Source organism: Molothrus aeneus, chromosome 3, assembly GCF_037042795.1.
Source record: "Molothrus aeneus isolate 106 chromosome 3, BPBGC_Maene_1.0, whole genome shotgun sequence".
Lineage (NCBI taxonomy): Eukaryota > Metazoa > Chordata > Aves > Passeriformes > Icteridae > Molothrus > Molothrus aeneus.
Genome location: NC_089648.1, coordinates 5,507,176 through 5,531,609, shown reverse-complemented (window position 1 = coordinate 5,531,609; position 24,434 = coordinate 5,507,176). Strand labels below are relative to the sequence as shown.

Genomic DNA, 24,434 nt, shown 5'->3' with positions numbered 1-24,434 from the left:
ACCACTGTCCCTCGTAGCCATCAGTGCAGTAAGGCATCTGTCAGCTGCCTTGCTGGATGCACTCACTGGGAAACACAGCTGGGCACAGTTCAGGGTTTTGGGGGGCCCTGCCCAGCACCTCCTGGTCTGTTTTTGGGGTGGGCAGCTGGGAGTTATCCATGGGATTGGGGTAAGTCTGGAAACAGGACAAACATTGGCTTTTGCTTTGGATTTCACTCTTCCTCAACAACACAAGCCTGTTTAAAAAAAGGTATTGCTGTTGATGAGCTGGGAAATGGCTCATGGAGTCACAGGTGTTTCTCTGGGGTGTAGCATGCCTGCAGGGTGCTACAGGGTGCTGTGGTGTGCTGGTGCCAACACACCTCCTGCCCCATTGCTCCCGGGTCAGGAGTGCTGGGTTGTGGTGTTTCAGGCTGGGTGGGTCAGCAGTTCCCTGAAGCATCCAGGCATCTTCCCTTGGTGAAGGATCTGGGTTTGCAGGTGCATCCTTGCAAATGGCATTAAACACCTCAGATCCTTCCATGCAGGTAAGAAGCCTCATTAGGGCTATAAATGGTTTCAATAAAATGTCATTTACAGTCCACATAACAAAGGTCTGCCTCTGGCAACATTAATCATGGAGATGGGACATGCCAAGCGTGGGCTGTCCTGTGGCACCAGCTCCACCCCGGACACTGCCAGACTTGGTTCTTACCAAGGTTCTTACCTTGGATCCAAGGGCTGGGCTGCTCCCAGTGCTGTTGTGACCATGCTGTTTTCTCCTCAGCAGGCAGCCAGGGACTGAAGCTGGGCAAAGATGGGCACAGTGGCAGCAGCAGGAGCCCCACACCGGCACAGGAGCCCTCCTAGGAGCGCAGCCTCCCAACACGGTAATTGGGACATTATTTGCAGCAGCCAGGCCCAGTTAAACCACCTGTTCCTCTTAAAAAAGAAGCACTGTTTTTAAGCTCTAATAAAGCTCCCTCGCAGCTCTGAAGGCGAGGGCATGCACAGCCCAGCCTGTTCCTGCCTGGCTCTTGTGCTGTAGCGCTCTGCTGAGGCTTTTCAGCCTTCCTCAGGGAATGGGGAAGGTGAGTGACAGGGAGGATTTAACCAGAGCAAAGGAGCATGGCTCAGCTGCAGATTAAAACAGGTTCTGCTTTCTCAGGGTATGGGACCACGGTTTTTATTGGCTCATTTGTACAGTTTTAGAGGGAAATTACCTATAGCGAATTACCAGTTCAATTACCTATAGTGAATTACCAGTTCAATGACAAATGTGAGGAAAATTATATACAGTTGGGGGTGTCTGAGCTGGGAGGTTTTGGTTTAGTTACACACACACAGAAGAAAATCAGAATTTATTACACAGAATAAATTATATTTTGCATTTGCCCCTGGATCCTTGGAAGTGTCCAAGGCCAGGTTGGATGGGGCTTGGAGCAACCTGGGATAGTGGAAGGTGTCCCTGCCCATGGTAAGGGTAGAATTAGATGAGCTTTATTATGCCTTTCCAACCTAAAGGAAATCCTATTCTAGGATTCTGTGATAAAATAAATGTAAAAAATATTTTCCTTTTATAGCAGTATATTCAATATAGATGGTTTATATAAGTAAACTTCCGAATATGTAGGTAATAACACAGGTAATGTAATAGGTAATAATAATAGGTAATATGCAGGTAATATAATAATATATTACATGTAGTAATATATTACTATATATATAAATGTAATAATATATTACATGTATTATATCAATGCATTTATATTATATTATATTATATTATATTATATTATATTATATTATATTATATTATATTATATTATATTATATTATATTATATTATATTATATTATATTATATTATACAATAGATGCTAATATATGTCTGTTATATATTGCCACTTAGACAATGCATATTAAATATATTATCTACAGTATATAATATCATCTATGCATTATACATAATTACTGATACATTACCAATGTTGATGTAATGAAACACTCTGGTCTGACAGGAGGTTTTGTCAGCTCTGCAGCCAGGATTTGTGTGCTGTGGAGGACAGGGTGTAGGTGTGCACACCTGGCATATCCACTATACATACATGTGAATCATGGTCTGAAATACTGCTATTGTATCTATACAGTGCACTGAATACTCCATGGTGCACATCATGAATGTGCCAAATATTACATGTTCATTATATCATGTTATATAGAATCCATACATTGCTGATATGATTTATATGATTTTCTTATATACATTTTAAAGAAAAGCATACTGCATGTATTTGCACACAGTATTACAGTTAGCAATGTAATGTTACAGTTTTTGTCATGATATGTACATACAGCTGAAATATATCCCAGGGATGTGTGCATATGTAGACACACATGTATAATGTAAAGGTAATATGTTGTATATAGGTAACCTAAACCAAATTTTGAATAAGATTATTACCTTTATAGTCAATATTTATTGACTATATTAGCAGGTAATAATAGGATAAAATTATTACTATTATTATTATGATTACTATTATTATTATGTATTAATAGTATAAAATATATGCATATATGATATATTGTATAATATATCATGCATATCACATTTTATATCTTGTATTATACCTCAATTATAGATGACAGATTGCATATATTTTCCTTAATGTAATAATATATATATTGTATCTGTGTGTATTTATAACATATACCCAAGCTAATAGAAGCATAAAGACATGCATAACATCAAATATTAGATTTATATTTTGAAATACTGTAGCATACAATATGTAGAACATAGGATGAGATCCCTAATATATTTTCTATAGTTAAAGAGAGCTTCTTAATAGGTGTAGGAATAAGATAATACCTATACAAATGTTTTTAAAAAATGTTAGGCATCCTTCTAAAGCTGGAGGAAGGTATAACTAGAGGGGATATTGAGAGGAAATTCTTGGCTGTGAGGTTGGGGTGGCCCTGACACAGGTTGCCCAGAGAAGCTGTGGCTGCCCTATCCCTGGAAGTGTTCCAAGGCAGGTTGGACAGGGCTTGGAGCAACCTGGGATACTGGGAAGTGTCCCTGCCCATGGTAAGGGTGGAATGAGATGAACTGAAGTTCCTTTCCAACACAATCCATTCTGGGACTCCATGGTAAGTATAATCTAGTCCATATATTATTTAACTTAGTAGATTATTTTAATGCCATTTTTGCAGCTGCTGCCATCGGTGTGGAGCTGGGGGTGCCTTGGGCCCATGTTCCTGCCCCATGCTGGGCTGGCTCTGCCAGTGCCACTGTAGCCCTTGGCTGTGGCTGTGTCCTGCCTGTGTCCCCAGTGCCCCCAGCCCCCTGGGTGCCAGTGCCAGGCTGTGGCTGTGTCCTGCCTGTGTCCCCAGTCCCCTGGGTGCCAGTGCCAGGCTGTGCAGAGCCACATGCCCTCCAGCCAGAGCCTGCCCTGCTCTGGCTGCTGCCAGGGTGCCAGCCCTGGTGAGGGGCACATCTGGCTCAGAGTGCTGCCAGCACAGCCCTGAGTGCACAGAGCAGCCAGCCCAGCCTGCTCTCCACTCCCTCGAGGGTGGTGGTGCTGGGCCTGGAATCCTCCTCGGGACAGGTGGGTGGGAGCTGGGTTCCCAACAGCTCGTTAGTGTGTGCAGTTACTTCTGCAAAGGGAGCTTTATCTGGGGCCAGCTGGATTCACTCTCCATTTCTGCTTAGAGCACCTGAAAGCAATTTAGGAGTGGACTTTGCTGTGGCTCTTCAGCAGAGGGAGATTTCCTTTGTCTTTTCAGACATTGTTATGGCTGAGTGCAGCCCCCTGCATTTGCTTAAGGAATGTCACTGTAGAGTACAAAATCACCACTAAAAACTGGTTTTAGTTGGGCCATGAGATATTGCAGGGAAGCAGGTTATGGACAGTGGCTTCTGGGGACCCCAAAAGTCTGTTTCTGTGCTTGGCACCGTGGGCAGGGCTGGGCTGGCAGCAGGGCACTGCTGCCATGTGGGGTCTGCAGGGCACGAGCGTGGGTGCCCCTGTGCCAGTCACAGCGTGAACTCCTCAAGAGCCCTCCGGTCTGGGAGCACCACTGCCTGCTCCACACCTGGCAGGTGTTCCTGCAGAGAGGGACAGAACCCACGTCCAGCAGGGACTGTCCCTGTCCCTGGGAGCCAGCCCTGCACACCCATGGCACCGCAGCAGCACCACCAGTGTCGTCGAGTTCCAGCCCCAGCACTTGCCACCCGCCGCCACACACACCACACAGGTACTGCCTTTTATTGCTCTGGGGAGAAATTTTATTGTGAGCAAAGATTTGTTCATTTTGTGAGGGGTAACAAAGTGGCTTTGTCATCCAGTTCAGGGTGCAAAACCACAGCGGAGTTTATACAAATTAATAGTTTTTTGACATCAGGAAAACATGATTTTCAGTGATGTCTTAATTCTTCCCTGAAGTAAAGGTACATATTGCTCTAAGGAGAAAGGGCTCCTTACTCAGAAGGATGCCTTTGAAATTGTTTCAGACCAGCTATTGGATAACTAAGTGCCAGACAGCCTTGCCTGTCCGGCCCTGAATGTAAAATAAATTAAAATACATGTTTTATTTTCTAGGTTCCTTCACTGACAGAAAATCAACAGAAAGCAAAACCCAACTGTGGGTTGAGGCAGAAAATCAAACCAGTTGTTCAAGCCCTCAGTGACAGAGGCTCCTTGCAGCTGCTGCACCAGGTGAGTTCCTGTCACCAAGGCTGAGTTGCTGCCCCTCAGGCACAGAGCACACTGGCATCACTGGCCATGGCTGGAATGTGCCCCACAGGCACAGGGTGGCCTCTGGCCAGGTGCTGGCACTCAGATGGTCAGACAGACAGATGGCTGTAACACCAAGTGTAAGTGCAAAAACAGATGGGGGCCCAACGGCACATTTCCCAAAAAATGCAATTCCCTTTGCTTAAAGCAGCTCCCATTCTGTTGGGAGGTGTGCGTGTGTGTGTGTGCCCAGGAGCAACCAAGCAGCATCAGGACAGGGCTCTGTGGCTGCTGGATCTCAGATTCCTGTTGCTTTAAAATACCTGGGATTGAACTATAACAATTTTCACCCCATCAGCCTATGACACGTGTAAACCAAAACAGATCAGCTACTGCCAACATGAGCTCTGCTCACTACAGCAGGTGCCAGGAGGACACCCCAAGTCCTCAGAAGCCTTCAGCTGTGTTGTACTCTGGCTGGAGACAAGGTGAGGAGGTTACCCAGTTGTTCACACTGTGCTGGGAAGGGGTCATGGCAGGAGTGTGGCTTTTGTTCTTCTAAAAGGGATTTGCTTATATTTTTGTTTCTCTAGGGAGCAGTTCCAGTGCAGAGCCATTGCACACAGCACAGAAAGGCCACAGCACTCCCACAGTGGGACAGCACCAACTGGAGAGCTCCTCCCTCATCCACCTGTGCTCCAGCAGGGAACCTCTGCTACCTGGCCAGTCACAGGAAAACCTCTTTAGAAGAAATTCCCTAATGCACAGGTCAGTGCTGCCTGGAATGACAAAAGCAATGCTCTAAGGGTACATTAAATAACTAGTTTCGGTGCTGGTTCACCTCTGGCTGCAGCACCTGCACCCAGGGGCTTGGGACCCTTGCTCACCTGGTGCCAGTGCAGTGGTGATGGGGACACAGGTGACATCCAATCCCCAGCCACGTCTGACCAGACTGGGGAAGGGCCGTTTCACAGAGCAAACCCCTCACCCCGCCCCTTCAAGACGTATTCACCCAGACTGCCCATTCTGATCTGTGCTCAGGTGCTGTGGGCTGCCCCAGCCACAGCTTTGTTGTCCAGGGTCTCAGGTGGACACCTCAGGTGGACACCTTGCTGAGGGTGCTGGCAGAGCTTCCCAGAGACCCTGCTCCTGGAGGCAGCAAGGGCAGCTCCACCAGCTCGACGCCAGCGGTGTCAGCGAGGTCAGTGCTTGCACTTGTGGTGAGGCAGCCTGGAAAACAGAGCAGGCAAGGAAAACCCAGTCAGGAAAAACAGCTGAGTCCTCAGAATAATCACATGGCACAGCACAGCCCCTCCCCTGGCCTCTTCCCAGCCTCTCCTGGGGTCACTCAGGTGAACTTGACCTCCAGAGGAGGAATTTGCTGTAGGCAGCTGAAGAACTGCCATGCTGCACTTCCAGAGAAACCAGGGATTGCTTTTTGCCAGCTCCCAGAAGTGAGGAGCCCTGAGAGGCCACGGGTGTCCAGGTGAGCACTGAGCCCCCCTGCATCACCCCCTTTTGGTCTGCTCGGCCCCTGCAGCCCCTGATGGCTCTCAGCGCCCCAACAGCCCCATGGGAGGGAGGTGGGAAGGTCCTGTCCTGCCCACTTGAAGCTCCAACATAAAATAGTTCTGTGTGGGTGATACAAAACTGTTTTTTGCTGTGTGTCATTAAACTGTTCTTGTGTGTTTGGCCTGTTACAGAGAGCTGGAAACGAGCATTCCCAGTGTGAGGGCTGGCACAGAATTCTCCATTCAGAATTCACCTAAGGAAGGTGCCTTAACCTCTGGAAAAATCCTGAAGAATCACAATTTCTTCCACTACATAACAGGTACCCCTGTTACTGGTGCTTATGGTCACCACTGGGGAAGGGTCTTGGGGGGCTATGCTTTGTTGTTGAGTGGAGTCACCTGTTGGTTATTCCCTGGAGGCCAGGCCTGCCCAGGCTGGCTGAGGGGGAACAGGTGAGCACATGGTCATTAAAGGAGACACTAATGAACAAACCCAGGTGCAGCTTCTGTGAGGGACACACCCTGCCCTGCTCCTGAGGGCTCGGCCTGTCCCAAGGCATTTCCCAGGGGGAACAGGTTTCATCAGCTCCCTAAGGAAACAGTATTTTTTAAACCATGTTGCAATTCTCTCCCGAAGTGTAAACACAAGTTTTTTATTACAGGTAGGAGGGAGGAACAGCCTTGGAGCCAGGCAGGGAGCACACAGGAATGTTCTGAACCTCTCTAAAGGCTGGCACCATTGGCACTCCCTCTGAACCTCCTGAGGGATGGCTGTGTTTTGAAACATAGACCTACTTCCAGTGCAACAACTGACTCCATTCTCAGCTGTGCCTGGCCAGACCACAGCTCTTCATTGCTCCCTTCACCTTCCTAGCCCAGGTAAATCTCAAACGTGCACAAAATGCCCCAAAACGCAGCAGGGCCTTGGGTGAAGGTGCCCATGGCTGAGCTGGTCCTCAGGTACAGGTGAGCAGGGCACTGTGCTTGCAGGACAGATGGGTACATGGCCACAGGTCAGTGTGGCAGCAGGATGAGCCCACAGCTGCTGTCTGAGGACAAAGACTCAGAGCCCTGGCTCTGGGCTGCACTTCCAAGGTGAGGTGTAACCTGTGCTTCTGCTTGAGCAGCTCTGGGTGTTTGAGTGACTGAAAGCAGGAGTGGAACAGCAGCAGCACAGCCCGAAGTGTGAACCCCCTCAGCCTGCCTGCAGCCCTGCGTTTGCATCTCAAAGACAGCCCTTACTTACCAGATTGGTTCTTTGAGAAAAGTGACTGAGGGGAAATAGCACATTTTAAAAAGGTGGAAAGTGTGACTTATCCTGTAAAGGCATTTTCTGTGAAAAATGGAGAGCTGTCAACTTTGGATTAAAACAAAACCTGTGGTGCTATTGGCTGGGGAGAAAAGCGTGGGGGAGGGAAGGGCTTCGAGGGAGGTGTTGTGCTTGACATTCCTGCAGTGAGGCAGAATGGCAGATGGTCAAAATAATAGTTTTCTCCAAATGGACAAGCTGAAGCAGCTTAGAAGTAAAAAATAATTACCAGGCGTGTATCGCGGGATGTATTAGCGCGTGTGGATCACGGGACGCATTACCTGGCACGTACAGAGTTTGTACTGTTCATAGATAGTGGGAGGCATTACTGTACACATATTGTGGGCATTAATGTACAGGAGGCATTATTGTGTTGTTTGTAGGAGGCAGAACTGCACCCTAGAGGCAGAACCACGTGCGGAGCGCAGGAGGCGAGTGCAGAGCAGAGGAGGCAGAACTGCATGCAGAGTTTGGGAGGTACGAGGTGAACACAGAGCATGGGAGGCAGAGCAGAGGAGGTGTGAGCTGAGCATGGAGCACAGGAGATAGAGCTGAGCATGGAGCAGAGGCAGCAAGGGAGGAGGAGGGCAAGGAGAGCTGTTACTGATGAACTGCAGCAGCAGCAGAGGGGCCTGCGGGAAGCTCTTACCTGTGGCTGTTACTGTACCGAGAGCATTAACACTCTAATCTAAAGGGAGAGAACAAAACCATGTCAGTGCAGGACCAAAGGGGGGAACAAAACCATGTCAGTGCAGGACCAAAGGGGGGAACAAAACCATGTTTGTACAGGACCAGCACCACAGGGTGCTGGTCCTGTACTAACTGTGTTTGCAGTGTTTGCAGTTGATGCAGACTGCTGTGTTTGCATCAACTTGACACAGCACACCTGCTAAAGGCGGGAAGGGGAGCTACCCTCAGGGACCTGCAGAAAAACACACCCATGCCACTTTCTCCTGGGGTTTGAGGACTTGAACAGCCAAGGGAGGGAATGTTGGCAAAGATTGGAATGAATATTCATTGTGCTTCATCTTCTGTCAAAGCTGCTGCTGTGGTATGGTGGTGTGCAGCTCCTTCATGCCTCAGCTCCACATCCAGCACTGTAGCTGGTCACACCATTTGAAACTGGCTAAAATTTGAGGCTTCATGGAGACCTAAATGTCTGTGATGCTATAGCCAGGTTAAAAGTGGCTGTAGAAGTGAGGAGCAGAGTGATCCTGTGCCAGAAGAGGAAGTCCTTGAATGCATAAAACCTGTCCATGAGCAGTCACACACCTGCACTCAGACAAGACACACACACACACACACACACACAGTGGAGGGCCTCTCACAGCTGAGGCTGCTTAGAGAGCATTAAGCTTTTAAAATACATTTCTTGCAGGAGGGATTAAAAACTGAATTAAAATATAGATGATGGCACTTTCAATGCAAGGTTACATTGCAGGAAGCCAGAGAGACATGGTATATTGCATCTTAAATCCAGTCCATAGAATAAACCTGGTTCCTTCCCCAGGGCATGAGCTCTAGGAATGGCATTTTATCTGCTGCTCGTGAAGCAGCTCAACACCCCTGAAAGCAAGGGTGGGTAAGACCATGACTTGTAAGGATGCTGAAGACTGGTACTTGAGAAGAACTATGAAGTTTTCACATGGGCTGTGAACTGTTCCAGCCCCCTATTAACCTTTCAGCCAGGACAGGTCTGTGGAAATCTTTGTTTTCTTTCCTAGTAAACGCAAAGGTAATAAAATTCCAGAGAGAATTGTTGTCATAAATCTGCACAGTGTTCCTGCTTCCAACTCCCAAAGACAGGCTCCAAGTACACTGTAAGCAGCATCCTGAGCCTGTGTAGAAAAACCCATGGGTAACTGAAGCTGGGTTAATCAAAGCCACACACTTCCTCCAGTGCCCTGGAAAGCTGTAAGTGACACAGTAAAAAGAATCTGACACTACAGGTTAATAACTGGGGCAAAATGGACCTTAAAACAGCACCCACAGCTCCCAGCTCAGGTGGGAGTGCCTGGCACCACTGTGGGCCTCCATGGTTTGAGCACCTCGGAAATAAGCCTGAAATGTACACATTGAAGTTTAATTACTCTCGAGTTGGAGCAGCTGCTGATTAGTTTTGCAAGGCTCAGCCTCAGGCAGGGGGACCCCAAGTGCTGAGGGTAATGTGGGTGTTATGTGGGCAGCCCAAGCCCTCAGCACAAGGCTGCAGGACAGCTCTGCCCCGTTTCTGCCCTGCCTCTGCTGCAGGTCTCTGCCAGAGCCTCAGTGCAGAGGGAAAATGCAAATGGGCCACATTGCCTGGAGCCTTCTTCGAGCTGACAGCTCGAGCAGCTGGAGCTGTCACTGGGCAGAAGAGACGGCCCATCAAGCTCATATTTCTGCCCATCCCAGCACTGATTGCTAGGATAAACCCTCCCTCAGCACCTCCTCTCCTGGAGAGCGAAGCTGGGGGAGCACCCTCTGAGCCAATTAATTACACGGAAAAGGCAGGGGGCCAGGCTGAGAACCCTGATGTGGCTCTCACACCCCCCTGCACTGTTGGAGATCCCGAGGGGAACATCAGGCTTGAGGGGGCAGCAGTCCCAGCACCTGCCCAGCCTCGAGGGACAGGTTTGGACTGTCCACCCTCAGTGGGGGCACGAGGGACAGCCCCAGCACACTGGGCAGGCAGCCACTTCCTTAGGGCTCTGCAGGGATCTGGGCTCCTGGGCATACACTGCATCAATCAGCCTGGGAGCTGGAGGGGGACAGAGCTGCTGCCCCCAGCACTTTGTGGTACCTGTGACCCTGCCCTGCTTAATGCCAGACCATTCCTGACCCTCATGGGGACACTAAGGCAGCAGCCTTGCCAAAAGGGCAGGAAAATGATGGGCAGAGCACTGATAAGCAAGAGCACAAAGGCAAGGAGCAGCTCCCACATCTGCTGGTGCACTGCAGGAACTTCCCAAGGGCAGCCCAGCTGTGGCAGGCTCCACTCTGCTGAGGATGAGGAACTACCTGGATTAAACAGATGGGGAAGCCAGACAGGTTCCCGTGCCTCATCCTGAATAGTCCTCACAGGAAAGGAGGAAGAAGAGAGAGCCCTTGAGTCCTGCCTCTTGTGATAACTGTCCTGGCTCTTCTGCTTTTCCTCTTTGTTCACTGCCTGGACAACCTGCACCACACCATGGCAGCTGCACAGTGTCCCACCCCACCTGCTGAGCACCACACCCAGCAGACCTCACCCATGCTCCATGCTAGCAGCAATTCCCTGTTCTGCCAGTAACCAGGACAGTCAGGAATTTCCTAAATCCCATATATTACAAACAAATTGTTCAGTTTCAGGCAATGCTGACACACGGATTAAACCCAACCCCTGGCACACACTGCACGTGCTCTGATACCAGGACACAGCTACTCAGTTTCAGATGTGTCTGTTTTTAAAATTCCCAGGAAAACAGGCAAAAATACTACATATATATATATATATATATATATATATATATATATATATACACACACAGAACAGGGACACAGATCTGAAAAAACACCCTACAGAGCTTCAAGGAAAAAGACAAAATAACAAAACCCCTGAAGTAGTATAAAAACCCCAGAAAAACCAAGCTAAAGCAAAATGAATCCTTAGCTCAATTACTGTTACAAAAAGCATCAGTCCTGTTTGAAACAAGAATTACTCTGGGTTTGGTTTTGTTTCTGTCAAAAATCTATTTTAAATCTGCATGTCCAATTCAAGTAATCCTTTTGCTTTAAAGTGGGAAAGATAAAGCTCAGCACTGAACAAAAAGTGGTTTAAAATAAGCCAGATCTTGTTTGCTGTGCATTCAAATATTTTCTACAAGAACTTTACGCATGTAAAAGTCCAGAGACAAAAGGAAAGCATGTGTCACCTTTGCAACAAAAAGGCTGCAAAATCTCGGTTTTATGTAAATCAGCAGGCACAGCTCCCAGGGCTTTAAAACCAGGGAATGCTGAAAACCTCAATAGTTCCTCGACTCAAGTGTTGTGCTTGGGCAATGCCATAATATTCATTTAAGAATCCATTTATCAACAGATACCACATGTCCAAGTTTTCCAGCACAGTTCTTCTGATGATCTACTGAAAAGGATTCTTTAAAAACATTAAGCTGGAGAATCCAAGATGCTTTCTCTGCCCATTCCACACTACCCATTAGCAACTAAAAAAACCAAGATTTACACTATATCCTCCCTGATAACGCTGAGCATTGTGCTTTATTTTCCAAGTCATTAGCATGCACAAGAATGACCTCATGGTGAACAGATGCACTTGGATATGGCAGTGATTAGATCAGTCCTCTCAGCAGTCAAGTGTGCCCGTTCCCATTAACCCCTGAGGCGCCGGCAGCGCTCCGCTAGGGGGGTCCCTGGGACGAAGGAACCTGCCCTGGCCAGCACAAACCCCTCGGACAGGATCCTTGTGGGGGAAAGCTATGACTGCAGAGTTCTCCTGGAATATACCTCCAAAGGTTAACACCGTGCTTCTGGCTGCTGATCTTACACTAAAACAGACCAAAGCCCCAAGGAGCCACAGAGGCAGATGAAGTCGAGGTGCTGCTCTGCCCACTTCAGCTTCACCAATTTTTTTACAGCACACACAAGTATTTTGTTCGATAATTATTTCTGGTTTTAGCTGAGAGAGCAAGAGCAGCAGCTTAAAGCCTGTCCACTAAAAGGAGAGAAATCTGCAAAGGGAAAGAATGAGAATAATTCAATAGTGTTGGATTATGGAGGATTTCCTGGGCTGCCTCTCAAACCCTGCCTAATTAAAATACAGCATGTAATGCACCAGTTTAACAACAAAGGGCCATATTCCCAGCTTTTGTTCCTAATCTGCACATCCCCTGCATGAGTTTGGGGATGGCCATTTTGCCTATGAAGCTGCACTTTCAACGCTGAAGGTATCAGGGATATCTGTAATCCATACCGGGAGTTTAAGGCTCTGCTCCTCAAAACAGCAAAGGACATCAACTGGACAATTTCCATGCAGAAAATGCAGCACCTGCAAGACTGGTGACAGGGAGACTAAGCCAGGGCAGGAAAACCACATCCCATGTGAGTCTGGGGATGCATCCTCAGGGGCAGCATCAGAAAACACAAAAACATCCACTTCCAAGAGTATCTCAGTCAGCAATACCCCAGTATGTCACTGAGAGCTGTGTTTGATTTCTCCCTATGCTGGGGTAACTCCTGAGAACACTGCACTGTGATAAGCAGCACCCTTACTCCCTGACCCTTCTCTGCTGCACACATGCATTTGCAGCACTGACAGCATCACACCTGAAGGGCATTACAAGAATCAGGTCAGATGAGAATTAATCTTAAATTTACCTGAACAGTTTATGCTCAGCAGAATCAGCAGTACCAGCTGGCTTGTACTGCCACCTGTGCCAGCTCCATGCATCCCACAGAATCATCAAGGCTGGAAGAGATCAACAAGTCCAGTGGCCAACCCAGTACCACCATCATCACCCCGAGATCATCTCCTGACACCTCCTGAACACTTCCAAATACGGGGAACCCAGTGCCTCCCTGGGCAGCCTGTGCCAGTGCCTGACCACTCCTTCAGAGAAAAGTGCTTCTTTTGATTAACTGCTCCCTGACTCCTTTTTTCTGTTTCAGAATAGAAAAATGTCTCCTGTATTCCAAAGTGGCAGACAGGTGATTCCTGCAGGTGCAGGACAGGTGGATCTATGCCTGGAGCAGGCCTGGCTGGGGAACAGCGGAGCTGCCGGGACTGCATCCAGCCTCCCTGCTGACTGCTGAGGAGCATCTGATGGAAAACACATCCCCATGGCCACAGCTGACACTGCCCCTGCTCATCACTGACTAAATATGCAGGAGAATCAGCAGGTAATGTGAGGAGACTCTCTGAAGCGGAGATTCTGACACCAGAAGTCATGGCCGGCCTCCAGTTCATGAGTGGGAAATTAATTCCAAGGTTCAGAAGTCTGAAAATTGGGACCTGACTGGGGGAGGCTTTGCACTTAAAAGCAATTAAAATAATGAAATCATACCTGGGTACTCCTGATTTAACAGTGTTCTGAAATCCTCAGCTACTGGAGTACAGCTACTGGGTTTTTTTTTGGCATACACAACTTATCCCTCAGAAAGTGGGGCTGCGGAGAGGTCTGCCCTGTCAAACCACATGTGACACAACACCATGTGCTAAGAACAACATGAAAATGAATCACAGCTATGCACAGAGCAAAACCAGATCACTATATCTACATTTCTATTCGCTGATACGTCCACAGATAAATGATTCAAGTGCTAACAACCAGCCCTGGGCACGCGCCCGCGCTCCTATTGAAATGGGTGATTTTTTTGTCTCAGACTTTTGGCAGAGTGTATAAAAGAATTTAATGCACAGCTGTTCTACTTTTTAATGTAGGAAACATTAATCAAAGCTTTAAGTTATAAGCTTTCCTAGCGTTGTTTAGTATTCCAGTTCAGCAGAGATCAATAGATCCATCCCATGTTCCCTGACGCCTCTCCAGGACGAAGAGGTGCGATTATGTAAATGGCCCCGGCTTCCTCCCCCCTCCTGCCAGTGCTTATCTCCAAAGCCTTCTGCCTGCTGCTCCTGGCCACCACTGCCCGGCCAGCACAGGCCTCTTATCTCCTCACAAAGCTCCAAGCACGCCAGGATTGGAGCCAGCAATGCCAGACAATGCTGCACGGCTGGTTTTATTCCTAAGTGATTTATGTGAGCAAATTTAATTTCTTCCTTCAGTGTTTCAGTTTAGATGGAAGATATCTGCTAACAAGTCAGGCTAAAGAGAAATAGAGCAGATGTCCTGCAACGTTTATACAGGTTGGAAGTAATCTATTCAGCAATCCAAAAGAGAAGCAGGGAATGATGAGAAAGTGCCAGTGTCACCCTAGGAGTGTCAACGACAGATTAAGGAATCTTTGTTTGAGAGTCCAGCACATGGTGACCAGATACATTCTGGATGCTGGAAAAAACCACATTTTGAAGGCACTAGAAATGTGCATTTCAGAGCTAAAGCTCCCTTTCAGGAGAGGTTCACTTAAACTTAATCAAACCAGCTGGACAGCGATTGTGACTGCACACTAACCTAACCCTCCACAAGGCACATGAGGAGTAAATTCCCCGAGTTCAGCACACTGCTGTCACCTCTCAGCAGGCAGATGACTGATGAGCACTGATGCGCATGCACACACACACACACACAGACACCACACACCCCCCTCACACCCCCACAGCAAACCCTGCAGAGGCTCCAGGCCAGGTGCTGCAGGGCAGCCTGCAGCGCGCTCCATGCCTGCATCCCGCACGCCGCTGCGATTCCCTAACAGCACCCCGATCCTGCGCTTCTTGTGCATTAATCCCTGACCCTGGTAGCTCAGCAGCATAATCCCCATTTAGCATTAACAGCAGCTTCCCCTGTGAGGAACTATTTCTGATAAGTGAGCCCCGATTCAGGCCTCACTTTTGAACAACATATTCCCAGCTCAGCAAGAACCCGGAGTCCTGAATGAGCCCGAGCCCATCACTGCGAGAAAGTTCATTAACCTTGCTGGAGTTGGAGGTTAACAGGATAGCTGAAGAAAGGAGCAGTGTGAATAGCTCTGATGCAAAACAAATTAAAATGAATGTCATCATTCCTTTTGATATTCATTAGTTGATTCAGAGGAAGAATAGTCGCCTTAAATTTGCAAGCATTTATCTACAAAAAACAGGTGTACATCTGCTGCTCAAGTGCTTCTTTGGGCTACAGAGAAGACTAATGCACAGAACTCACCAGTTCCGCCGAGGGAGTAGCTGGGAGAGGGAGAGAAGACCTGAGCGGCGAAATCCTCAAACGTCATCACTTCTTTATGGTTCTGGATGATGGCTTCGAGGTACAGAGCTCTCTCCTCGTAGCTGCGACGCCCCGTTAAGGAAAGGTGTGTGCAGAGCTCAAGGCTGTCCCACGGCATCCCCGAGCACCAGCCCCCAGCCCCACGTCCACAGTGACCAGGCTGGAACGGGCAGGGAACCAGACCAGAACTGCCCAACGGTTCTGGATGGGAGCAACAAGGAGGGGATACGTTCAGGGCTGGAAATTTAGGATAACACCTCTTCCTGACTAAGAAGCTGTGACCTGGGAGCTGCCAAGTACAGGAGCAAAGCCCCAGATCAAAACCCACCATCACAGACAGGCTGTGGCACTATGGGAAGCTCCTGGCACTCAATATTCCTGTTCCAATGACCAGAAAAGTAACTAGATTGGAGAAAAAAAGGTACAGGACAGAGGAATACACCCCCCTCCCCCCACATTCATTTGATCACTGGACTTCTTGGAAGAAATTAAGGACAATAAACCAATTCCAAAAGCGTGACGGTTGTATTTAGGGCAGGTGCTAGAAGGTGCAACCTTATGTATCCCAAATAAATGATGCACAGTGGACAAACCCAGCCCACAACTTGCATGCATTATGGCCTGAATAATGCAGACAACAAAGCGAGCTAACATCGAGACTATTGCCTTTTAATTAAAACTCGGCAACCTGGAACACACAGCATTCAAATGTGTAATCAAAAACCAGTCACCAATAAAACTTACAAGCGTAACAAGCTGAAGCAACTTTCCAGCTGTCTTAATAGGACCCCTGCTTGCGGCAGCCTTTCACAGCGGAGAAAGCAAATCTTCCCCTTTTGTGTGCAGCTTCTGTCTGCTCAGAAGGTGAATCATACACTTCCAATAACAGGATAACGCCTGGGACAAACCTACAATGGGCTGGAGAGCCTCATGTATGACTTTATGAATTAGGGCTCGAAGGAGCCAGGATGACATCTCATTCTCCGTTTCCTCAGTGAAAACAAAAGTTTTCAGCGCCTCATTGTGTTTCTGTTATGGGGAAATGCACTCGAGCTCCGCAAGGCTGTTCGGTGGGAGCAAAGGCCAAGCTGAATTTAGAAATTAGGAGCAGGAGAATAACACCAGTGACAACAGAATGCAGGTGAGGGTATTTAGAATTGAAAAGCATTACTAATTAATATTGAAGTGCCATTTGTGACTTGCAGTACATTAACAAAACCACTCTGAAACACTATTTAAAAAAAAATCAGAGAAAAGCAGTGCTTAAAGCCAGGAGACAGTGGTCTAGTGTTGACCTCGAAGGGAATAAGCAAAGCACTTTCTCATTGCACGGCGAGTTCCTGCAGGCGTGGTGGCAACAAAGGGAAGAGAAAGAAAGGAAGAATTTTGCATTTAAGGCTCGCAGAGGACGATTGATATGTGATAAATCTTCTTATAAACTTCCCGTGGAAGCCTAAATAAAGAAAATCAATAGCCAGCATTTCAGCGTTTGCACCTGCTGACAGCGTTATTTGCTCAGTTTTCCTGCCTTGCCCGAAGCCGGGGAGAGAACGCATTCCTGACAGCGCCAGCCCGCAGCGTGCGGGGCTGCCTCCCCTTTATGGGCTGAACTCCTGATGACTCTTGTTAATGAATAGGCTGCCAAACTTCCTCGGAGAGGAGGCACACGCCTGGGCCCAATTCTAAAGGGACTGATGGATGCCATTCACTCCTCATTATGGAGATGCTGATTCCTCGGCGCTGGGCTGTTGCCAGGGCCGTGCGGAGCGCGTTGCTGCCGGCCGGGCGGGCGCTGGCCGGGGGTGTCGGGGGCTGCGCGCCCGTCTGGCAGCAGCCCCTGTGACATGGAGCTGGCACGTGCTGCCGCAACGGGAGCGGAGCCGGCCGTGACAAATCGCTGAAAGGGCTCGGCGACACCGGGGGACAGCGGCCACCTGAGCCTGCGGGCCGGCCGGCAGCGCGCTCGATTCATCGCTCGGCCCCAGCCGGGAAAAGGCTCTGCCTGATAATGCCCTGCTGGGTCCTGAACGGCTCGGCACAGCTCACACGGGGCTGCCCGCTTCAGATAAATGCTGCACGGAAACACTGCCCAGGTTTGCTCTGCACCTGGTAAAATGCTACTGATGAGCTGGAGGATGCTGCTCACCACACAAAAGACTGGGAAAAACCGCCCGGACAAACAGCTGAGCAGCTACGGGAGAGGCAGCTGAGGAGGAACACTCCAAGATGGGGAGAGCCCTGCAGATCCACCGGCGCTTTGGAGGCACGCAAGGAAGACCCCAGCTTAGCGCCTCTCCCGCAGGCTGAAAAGCCAGAAGCAGTGGGTGCAGACACCCCCAGTGCAGCGAGGCCTCTCCTGCACAGCCCAGCTCCACCCACCAGGCACCTTGGCTCGGCGCTCCCCGAGCCCTCCTGGGCTCCCTGGAGCAGCGGGAGCACGGCAGCTCCTGCCATACGGGCAGCGAGTGGGGTGCCCGTGCTTGTTTGTGCTCACAGCTTAATCAAAAGGGAGGTAAGCGACCGCAGCAGAGTGAAATTAAACTCCCTGCTATATCTGTCTCACGCACATTTGGGAGAACAGTTGGGATTCATTAAAAAAAGAAAGAGTCAACTGAAATTTTACTGAAGTTTAGGAATTTGAATGTGGAGGCATCGTGAACAAGCTGTAAAAAAACCCTCTGGAAAACACCTCCGTCCTGTAAAAAAAGCATCACAAGATTTCCTATTTATTGCCCTGTAGGAACGAGTCTATCCTGAAAATCTCTGGAGCAATACTTCTGTCAGGGCTGCCCCACAGAAATGTGCTGTGCCTTCAGCCTAAGAGCCAACCACAAAAATATCACTGAGTTACAAACATCAGAACCTCACTCTGAACCTCTTTAACCTGACCTTTGTGTCACAGCTCTACTGCAAGCTCTGTCACCAAGGTGCCCCCAACACCAAGCAGAATTTAGATCAAGTGCCACACAAACTACTGGTTTTCAAATGCAACCATGGATCAGCAACCCCCCAGCTCTGAGCAGAGCTGGGAGGGAGCCCCAAGTGCCTGGCTGGCTTTCCTAGAGCAGCCCCAGGGCTGGAGCGCTGCAGGGAACACACAAATCCACTGCTGCAGCAGGCCTGGGTGCAGAGGATGGGCTGTGAGCTTGAACCCTACCCCGGTGGAAAGCTGGACAGCTGGCTGCCCTGATTAACTAAGTCCCCCATTATCTGGGGGCTGGGGGCGTCCCCTGAGATCTGCAGATAAATGGAGTTATACCAGACCCTCAAAGAAGCTGATCAAAAGCTCCTCTTTTAATATGTACGGCAATTTGACCCACCCCTCCACGGCTTCATTATTTTACATTTTGCTTCTGCCAAGGCAAAACTCCAGAGCAAAATCTTTTAGACAGACACAAACAGGTTTGGTTTTTTTTCATTTTGTATGAAATAATGACATTGAGAGCCATGACAAGGTGTGAATTATTGATATATATTGACATATAAAACTGTGAGAGAGCAGGAATTTAGGTCCTATTTGAATACAGCAATCAAATCTCATTATTTGAATATTATGAGCTTTTAGTAGTCTTTTATCAGCATACCAATAATTTTAACATTTCAACCACACATTGAAGGCTGTTTGAAAAAAAACCCCAACATATTAAAATGTAAACATCAGCTATTTGCAAAAAACCGCAACATCCTATTGTAGCAGCAGGATGACCTGCAAAGTGAAACACACAGGACATCCTTCCAGATGGAGGATGCAAAGGAAGACAAAAGGCAGAAGCTCTCAAAAATTCACTGGAGAGGGAGATACCAGCCAGCACCAGCAGCACTTCCACATTTAACCTCTACAACACAGAGCCAGTTTCAGACACATAGTTTAAAACATAATGACCTTGAAAACCCTTCAAAGTCCTCATAATCTGAGTTCTGCAGGTGACCTGAGCCATCCCAGGGCCAGGATCTTCCCACTGTTTCCCTCCCTGCACACAAACACAACACTAAACCATACCAAACTGCCCTGTTGAGAAACAAGGGAATATAAAGAGGATGACTCAAGCAGATCCTGAAAATACAGAACTTTTGCTTATTAACCTGAACTCCATGCTGACCTCAAGCAAAACTCTCAGGGCCTCACTCCTGCTCATAGTAATGGCCACCCCATCCTGCCCCACACTACTGTTTGAAAATAAAAACATTTTGGCAGCATTTATATACTGTCACTATACATGGAAAGAACAGTGTGCTCTGCTAACACAGCGGGCAAATAAAAGACAGGAGTGTTTGTGGGTTTGTGCCCAGGCTGGGGAGAAATGCCTGGCTGCTCTCCATGGCCCACAGGTTGTGCCAACACCACAGGGCACCAGTGCCATGCCTGGCACCCAGGACACAGCCAGGGTCTACGGGAGCACTTGCTGCAACGCCTGTTCCTGCAGCTCCAGGGGGACCCTAATGCGGCCTGCTGGCATGGACCTGCTGCAACTCCCATCTGTGATGTGCAGCCCACCCAGAGAAGGGCTTTTGGGGCATCAGGCCAGTGGAGAAGCTCAAAGTATAGAGGGAGACAGCTCTTTCCAGCCCATCGGACATCAAGGCTGGATATACGTCCACAGTGCCAATTCCTTCTTTATCCAATTAGAGAGACCTGCAGAAAATCTTTGAACTTACTGTTCAATGCAAGAAATATCTATTTCAGTTTCCTCCTGATTGTATCATGGTTCACAAAAAGGGTTTGCTCCTGACACTGCGGCAGCGGTTTGGAAAAGAACAAGAACATAAATGTTTGGGACTTACCAAAGCAGACTAAAGCCAGGACCGTAAAACTGAGATTAGCAGAGATGTGTTGGCTGATGACCTTTCTGCACCTAATTGTCCTCCCCAGCTCTGAGGAGGATGGAGTTACTGTGCTTTTAAAATGTGGTGTTAGGCAGTCTTGGTGTGAAACTCAATCTGCTTGGCTGGGCTCGCCATCATTTATGGTCTAGTGACCACCACCACCGCATGAATTTCACCGAGAACTTTTGGGGGAATTTTAGTAACATATATCCTTCACTAAACAGGTGCAATCAAACTGTACCTCTCAGCCACCACAGACTTATGTGCTTTTTATAAACCAAAGCATCTGAGATGGAAACTTTCCAGTGACGCCCGCCTTGAATCGGTCCATGTAACACATGAGACGCGCGCGAGCAGAGGCTGTGTGACCGAGGGGGTCTGTGGGGCCCCTGTCCCCATGGCCAGCCCCCATCACGGCCATCTGTCCACACTGCAGCCGGGGCAGCCAGGGCTCCCTTGGCGGAGCAGGGCCGGCCCGTGCCAGGGCTGCTGTTCCTCCTCCTTATCCAAAACAGGCAGACGATTCTCTGCTGCCAAAACCAAGAGCTCATCCTCTCTGCGGCATAATTTTCTGCTGCTGTGCCACCAATCACACTGACAGGCAGCCCTCTGTGCTGGAGGAGGATGGCTGGAGCCCAGAACACCCTGGTGTGGAAGAGACATGACTCTCCCTGAGACCCACAGGTACGGAGAGGTCTGCAAGTGGATTCCTCATTTGTGGAGCGTTTGTTTTCCCAGCACCTTGGCATGGTACCTGTAGCTCTGCCACCTCCCTCCCCGCAGCAGGACCTGGGTCCATCACAAAGATCACCAAAGAACCTTAGTGCTGACTGATGGAGGTGGGTCTCAGGGAACCTGTGAGTGCTCGGAGTCACAGGGAGCATTTCCCAGTGCACACAGCTCCCACGCAGACGGTCGCCAGTAATTGCTTTAAAGGGGAAAGTGCAGCTCAACAACAACAGGAACACATTTCACACGGTTTCAGAGCATCTCTGAGGAAATCAAGCAGTGTAACAGCAAAGCCATACTGAAGGTGCCCTGAGGCTAAAGGCTCCAGCTCACGCTTGTCTGTGGGGAGCTCCACCACGGTGGCGCCTGGCTCCTGATGCTGCTGGGCAGCGCGGGGCCCAAGGTGTGCTGTGAGCACCTGGTCTGGCAGAAGCACTCGCCTACCGCTCTGGGATAGCAAGAATATGTGGCACATTAGTCATGCCAAGTGCTTCAGGGGAGAACCTTGCATTTATTATGAATAAGGCAGAAAAGAAGCTTTCATCTTAATTTCCAAGCACTCCTGCAGGCGGGAAGCCCTCGGGAGCAGACACACGAGCCATTACAGACCAAGTGCTCTGCAGCTGGAGCAAAGGGACACCGGGTCACCCCCGGCTCCCATGCCACTCTGTACAGTGACAGCACCAGAGCTCATCCCTACCCAAAGCTCTGTAATTCTTCCAGAGTCCCTGCAATGCTCTCCTCCCAGCCAGTTGTGCTTGTACCTGCTCTGTTGAAAAAAAAAGCTGGGCCTGCACCTCATTCCCTTTATTAACTTTGTTCCCATTAAGCATGTTCCTTGTGTGCTACAGAGGTGACAAACCACACATAACTGTGCTCAAAACATGGCACTCTACATTTTGCAACCAGCCCTCTGCTCATCCAAGGTCCAGTTGGCCACTGCATTCCATGCTTACCACTGTACTAACACGGCTTGGATGAAAATATTTCAATTACAATGATGACATAAAGGCCTGTTACCAGTTCAGAGCTGCAGGAGCCCTGACTGGTAACTCATTCTGCAGGGCACACTGAGAGGCTCCTTATGAAAGAGTTCTGTATTGTGACACCTGGACACAAGGTTTTCCACCAGCAAATTAGTGGGGCATGATTCCCCCCAAATGTACTTTCTCTGAAAGTAGCCATACAGTTCCCTCCTCAATCCTGAGAGATAAAGGGACAGGAGTTGCCCAATCTAATTGAAAGCCACCTTCCCAGTGCCCCAGAGCAGTGATGCTGAGCTCCTCTCTCCTGAGGGCACTGGGGAGAGCAAGAAGCCATGCTAGGACCACAGCGAGCCACTCAGCCAGGATCCACACTATCTCCACTGTGAAATCCAGGTGGAGCTCACAGGGATCCAGCCAAGCTCCAGATCTCAAGGTGGTGCAGCCAGGACAGCTGGGCAATGAGATTCTCCCACCATAAATGAAGAGGAGCTGCTGGCAGGGGGATGCTGGGCCAGCTACACCTTCCTATCCTGTGCCCAGACATGTAGGAAAGGCATGAACTTGCCCACAAGGTTTGTGAGTTTATTTTATGAATTATATCTATTGATGAAAAAATGCTGTTGGTATTCACTCATATCTTAAAATTTTATAGTTAAAAAAAAAGCCCAAAAAAGTGAAAGAGAGAGGGTTATAAAGGTTTTTGAACTGGTGCTGTTATGCCTTAGTCATTGCACATTGCACACAAACAGACTTGCAGTGTCTCCAGTTTAACAGCCATGTTAAATGTATATTTAACATTCCTACACTTGTTGCCACTCCTCTCCCCAAACACAAGGATATTCTAAAGCCAGAAATGTCACTAGAAGAGTTCACATGCCATGTGAGATCTGCTCCACAGTGCACCTGGAGACAAGGAACAGGTCAAGCTCCATCACAGCAGTACCCAGGTGAAGGTACAACTGGGAATCTCCTGGGATAATGCCATACTCCAAACCATTCAGAACCTGAAGGTGCCAGCCTCTGCAATTCCCAGCTTTGAACCTAAATTGCCAGAGACAGGAGAAGGGGAGATAATGCCAGACTCTTTCTAAATGAGAATATGCCACAAACTTGTTTACATACAGTCTAGAACAAAATTATTTGCGCTGCCATTCATGGGGTGTGATTCCCACCCCGTGGAACAACTGCAGTGACACTAAGGTGGCTTTGTGCGCTCAGGAGACCAGCCTCGCTGAGCTGCTGCTGAGCAGCACACAGATAGAGGGATTCCTGGAATTATATGGAATATAAATGCACATGCCAAATGAATTTGTTGCTAAAAGAAGCTCAATTAATTTAGTTTTAACTGAATCACAGCCAGTGGAACGACATCTCAGAAAGGGGCACCTCTGTGCCTTGGATATAACTGATGGACTGTCAAAGCTCACTCATTAAGGAACAAGTCTTTCCAATTTATAAATATATTTTATCACCTACTAAATGTTACCAAACCCTGTCAGTTTGATAAGAGTATGATGATCTGGCAGCTACAAGCTGAACAAAATACAATTACACAAAGTAATTTTGCCCCTTCTAGTTTATTACAGACCTTTTCATTATTTCTGGGTCTAACACTAAATGGCTCAGTTTCAGGTCTATTATAGGTCTATATATTACATTTATTACAATCAGGGACAAGTAACTGGGGCTTATTATCACATCCATTATGAGTGACACCATTTGCAAGATGCTTAACACAAAACAGACTTGTTGCTGTGGTGAGACAAGCTGGGAAATTGCTCGATGTTAGAGGGTAGGAAGGAAGAACAAATCAGAGAAAGACAAGCAAGAAACAGCAGGGCTGTTCTTGGCTTTCCCGGCTTTAAACTAAAACCAATGTAAGGAGGACAGAGGTTTAAAATTATCACCTGACACATCTGTGGATATTCCAAAGCAGGGACTGAGCATGGGCTGCCCTGGGCACAGGGCTGTGGGTGGCACAGAAACACCTCCAGGGCTGACCAAGGGCTCAGTGAGGGCTCCGTTTTTAGTGCCCTGCTGTACCTGTGCCCCCAGCAGGTTCCTCTGGCCACCCTGGCCATGCTGACCAGTGGCTGGCACAGCACAGCAACACCTGGCACTGCCTCCAGCCAGGCCCTGCAGCAGCTGAGGCCAGAGCACCCTGCCAGGTGGCTGCACTTCAATGACACTGACTGTCATTGTAGGGTTAACAAGGAGCACGGGGAAATCTTTTATTCATATAACACAGAATGCCTTCTGTTGATCTTTGAATAATGTTGCTTAAAATCCATTAAATGAACATACCCTTCCAACAGACAGCCCACAACAGGTAGAGCAGCACGCACTCACTGCCGGCTGCCTCGGCCGAATGGCATCCCCAAAAGTAAATTATTAAGTCAGCATTTATAATAACATTTTTTTCCCCCTGAAAGTGACCTCCCAGTAGGGAAACTGGATTCCACTTCCACAGCACAGCTCAGCCGGTGTGTACGCTGTGATGGCTCCCCA

The 24,434-nt window shown here is 48.5% G+C and overlaps 2 protein-coding genes across 2 annotated transcripts in view; one reads left to right on the top strand and one right to left on the bottom strand.

The window, feature by feature from the left end:
* CFAP61 (cilia and flagella associated protein 61) overlaps positions 1–9,309 on the top strand; it is a 99,906-nt gene extending 90,597 nt beyond the window's left edge. Inside the window, exons 28-33 of the mRNA XM_066546109.1 lie at positions 770–869; positions 4,586–4,702; positions 5,079–5,208; positions 5,286–5,488; positions 6,424–6,551; positions 6,894–9,309. Of these exons, the coding sequence (XP_066402206.1) occupies positions 770–849 (80 nt within the window). The 3' untranslated portion in view covers positions 850–869; positions 4,586–4,702; positions 5,079–5,208; ... (1 more) ...; positions 6,424–6,551; positions 6,894–9,309. The remainder of the gene's footprint in view (positions 1–769; positions 870–4,585; positions 4,703–5,078; positions 5,209–5,285; positions 5,489–6,423; positions 6,552–6,893) is intronic.
* RALGAPA2 (Ral GTPase activating protein catalytic subunit alpha 2) overlaps positions 4,250–24,434 on the bottom strand; it is a 93,958-nt gene continuing 73,773 nt past the window's right edge. Inside the window, exons 39-40 of the mRNA XM_066546111.1 lie at positions 15,328–15,449; positions 4,250–5,950 (exon numbers count right to left, since the gene is read on the bottom strand). Of these exons, the coding sequence (XP_066402208.1) occupies positions 5,817–5,950; positions 15,328–15,449 (256 nt within the window). The 3' untranslated portion in view covers positions 4,250–5,816. The remainder of the gene's footprint in view (positions 5,951–15,327; positions 15,450–24,434) is intronic.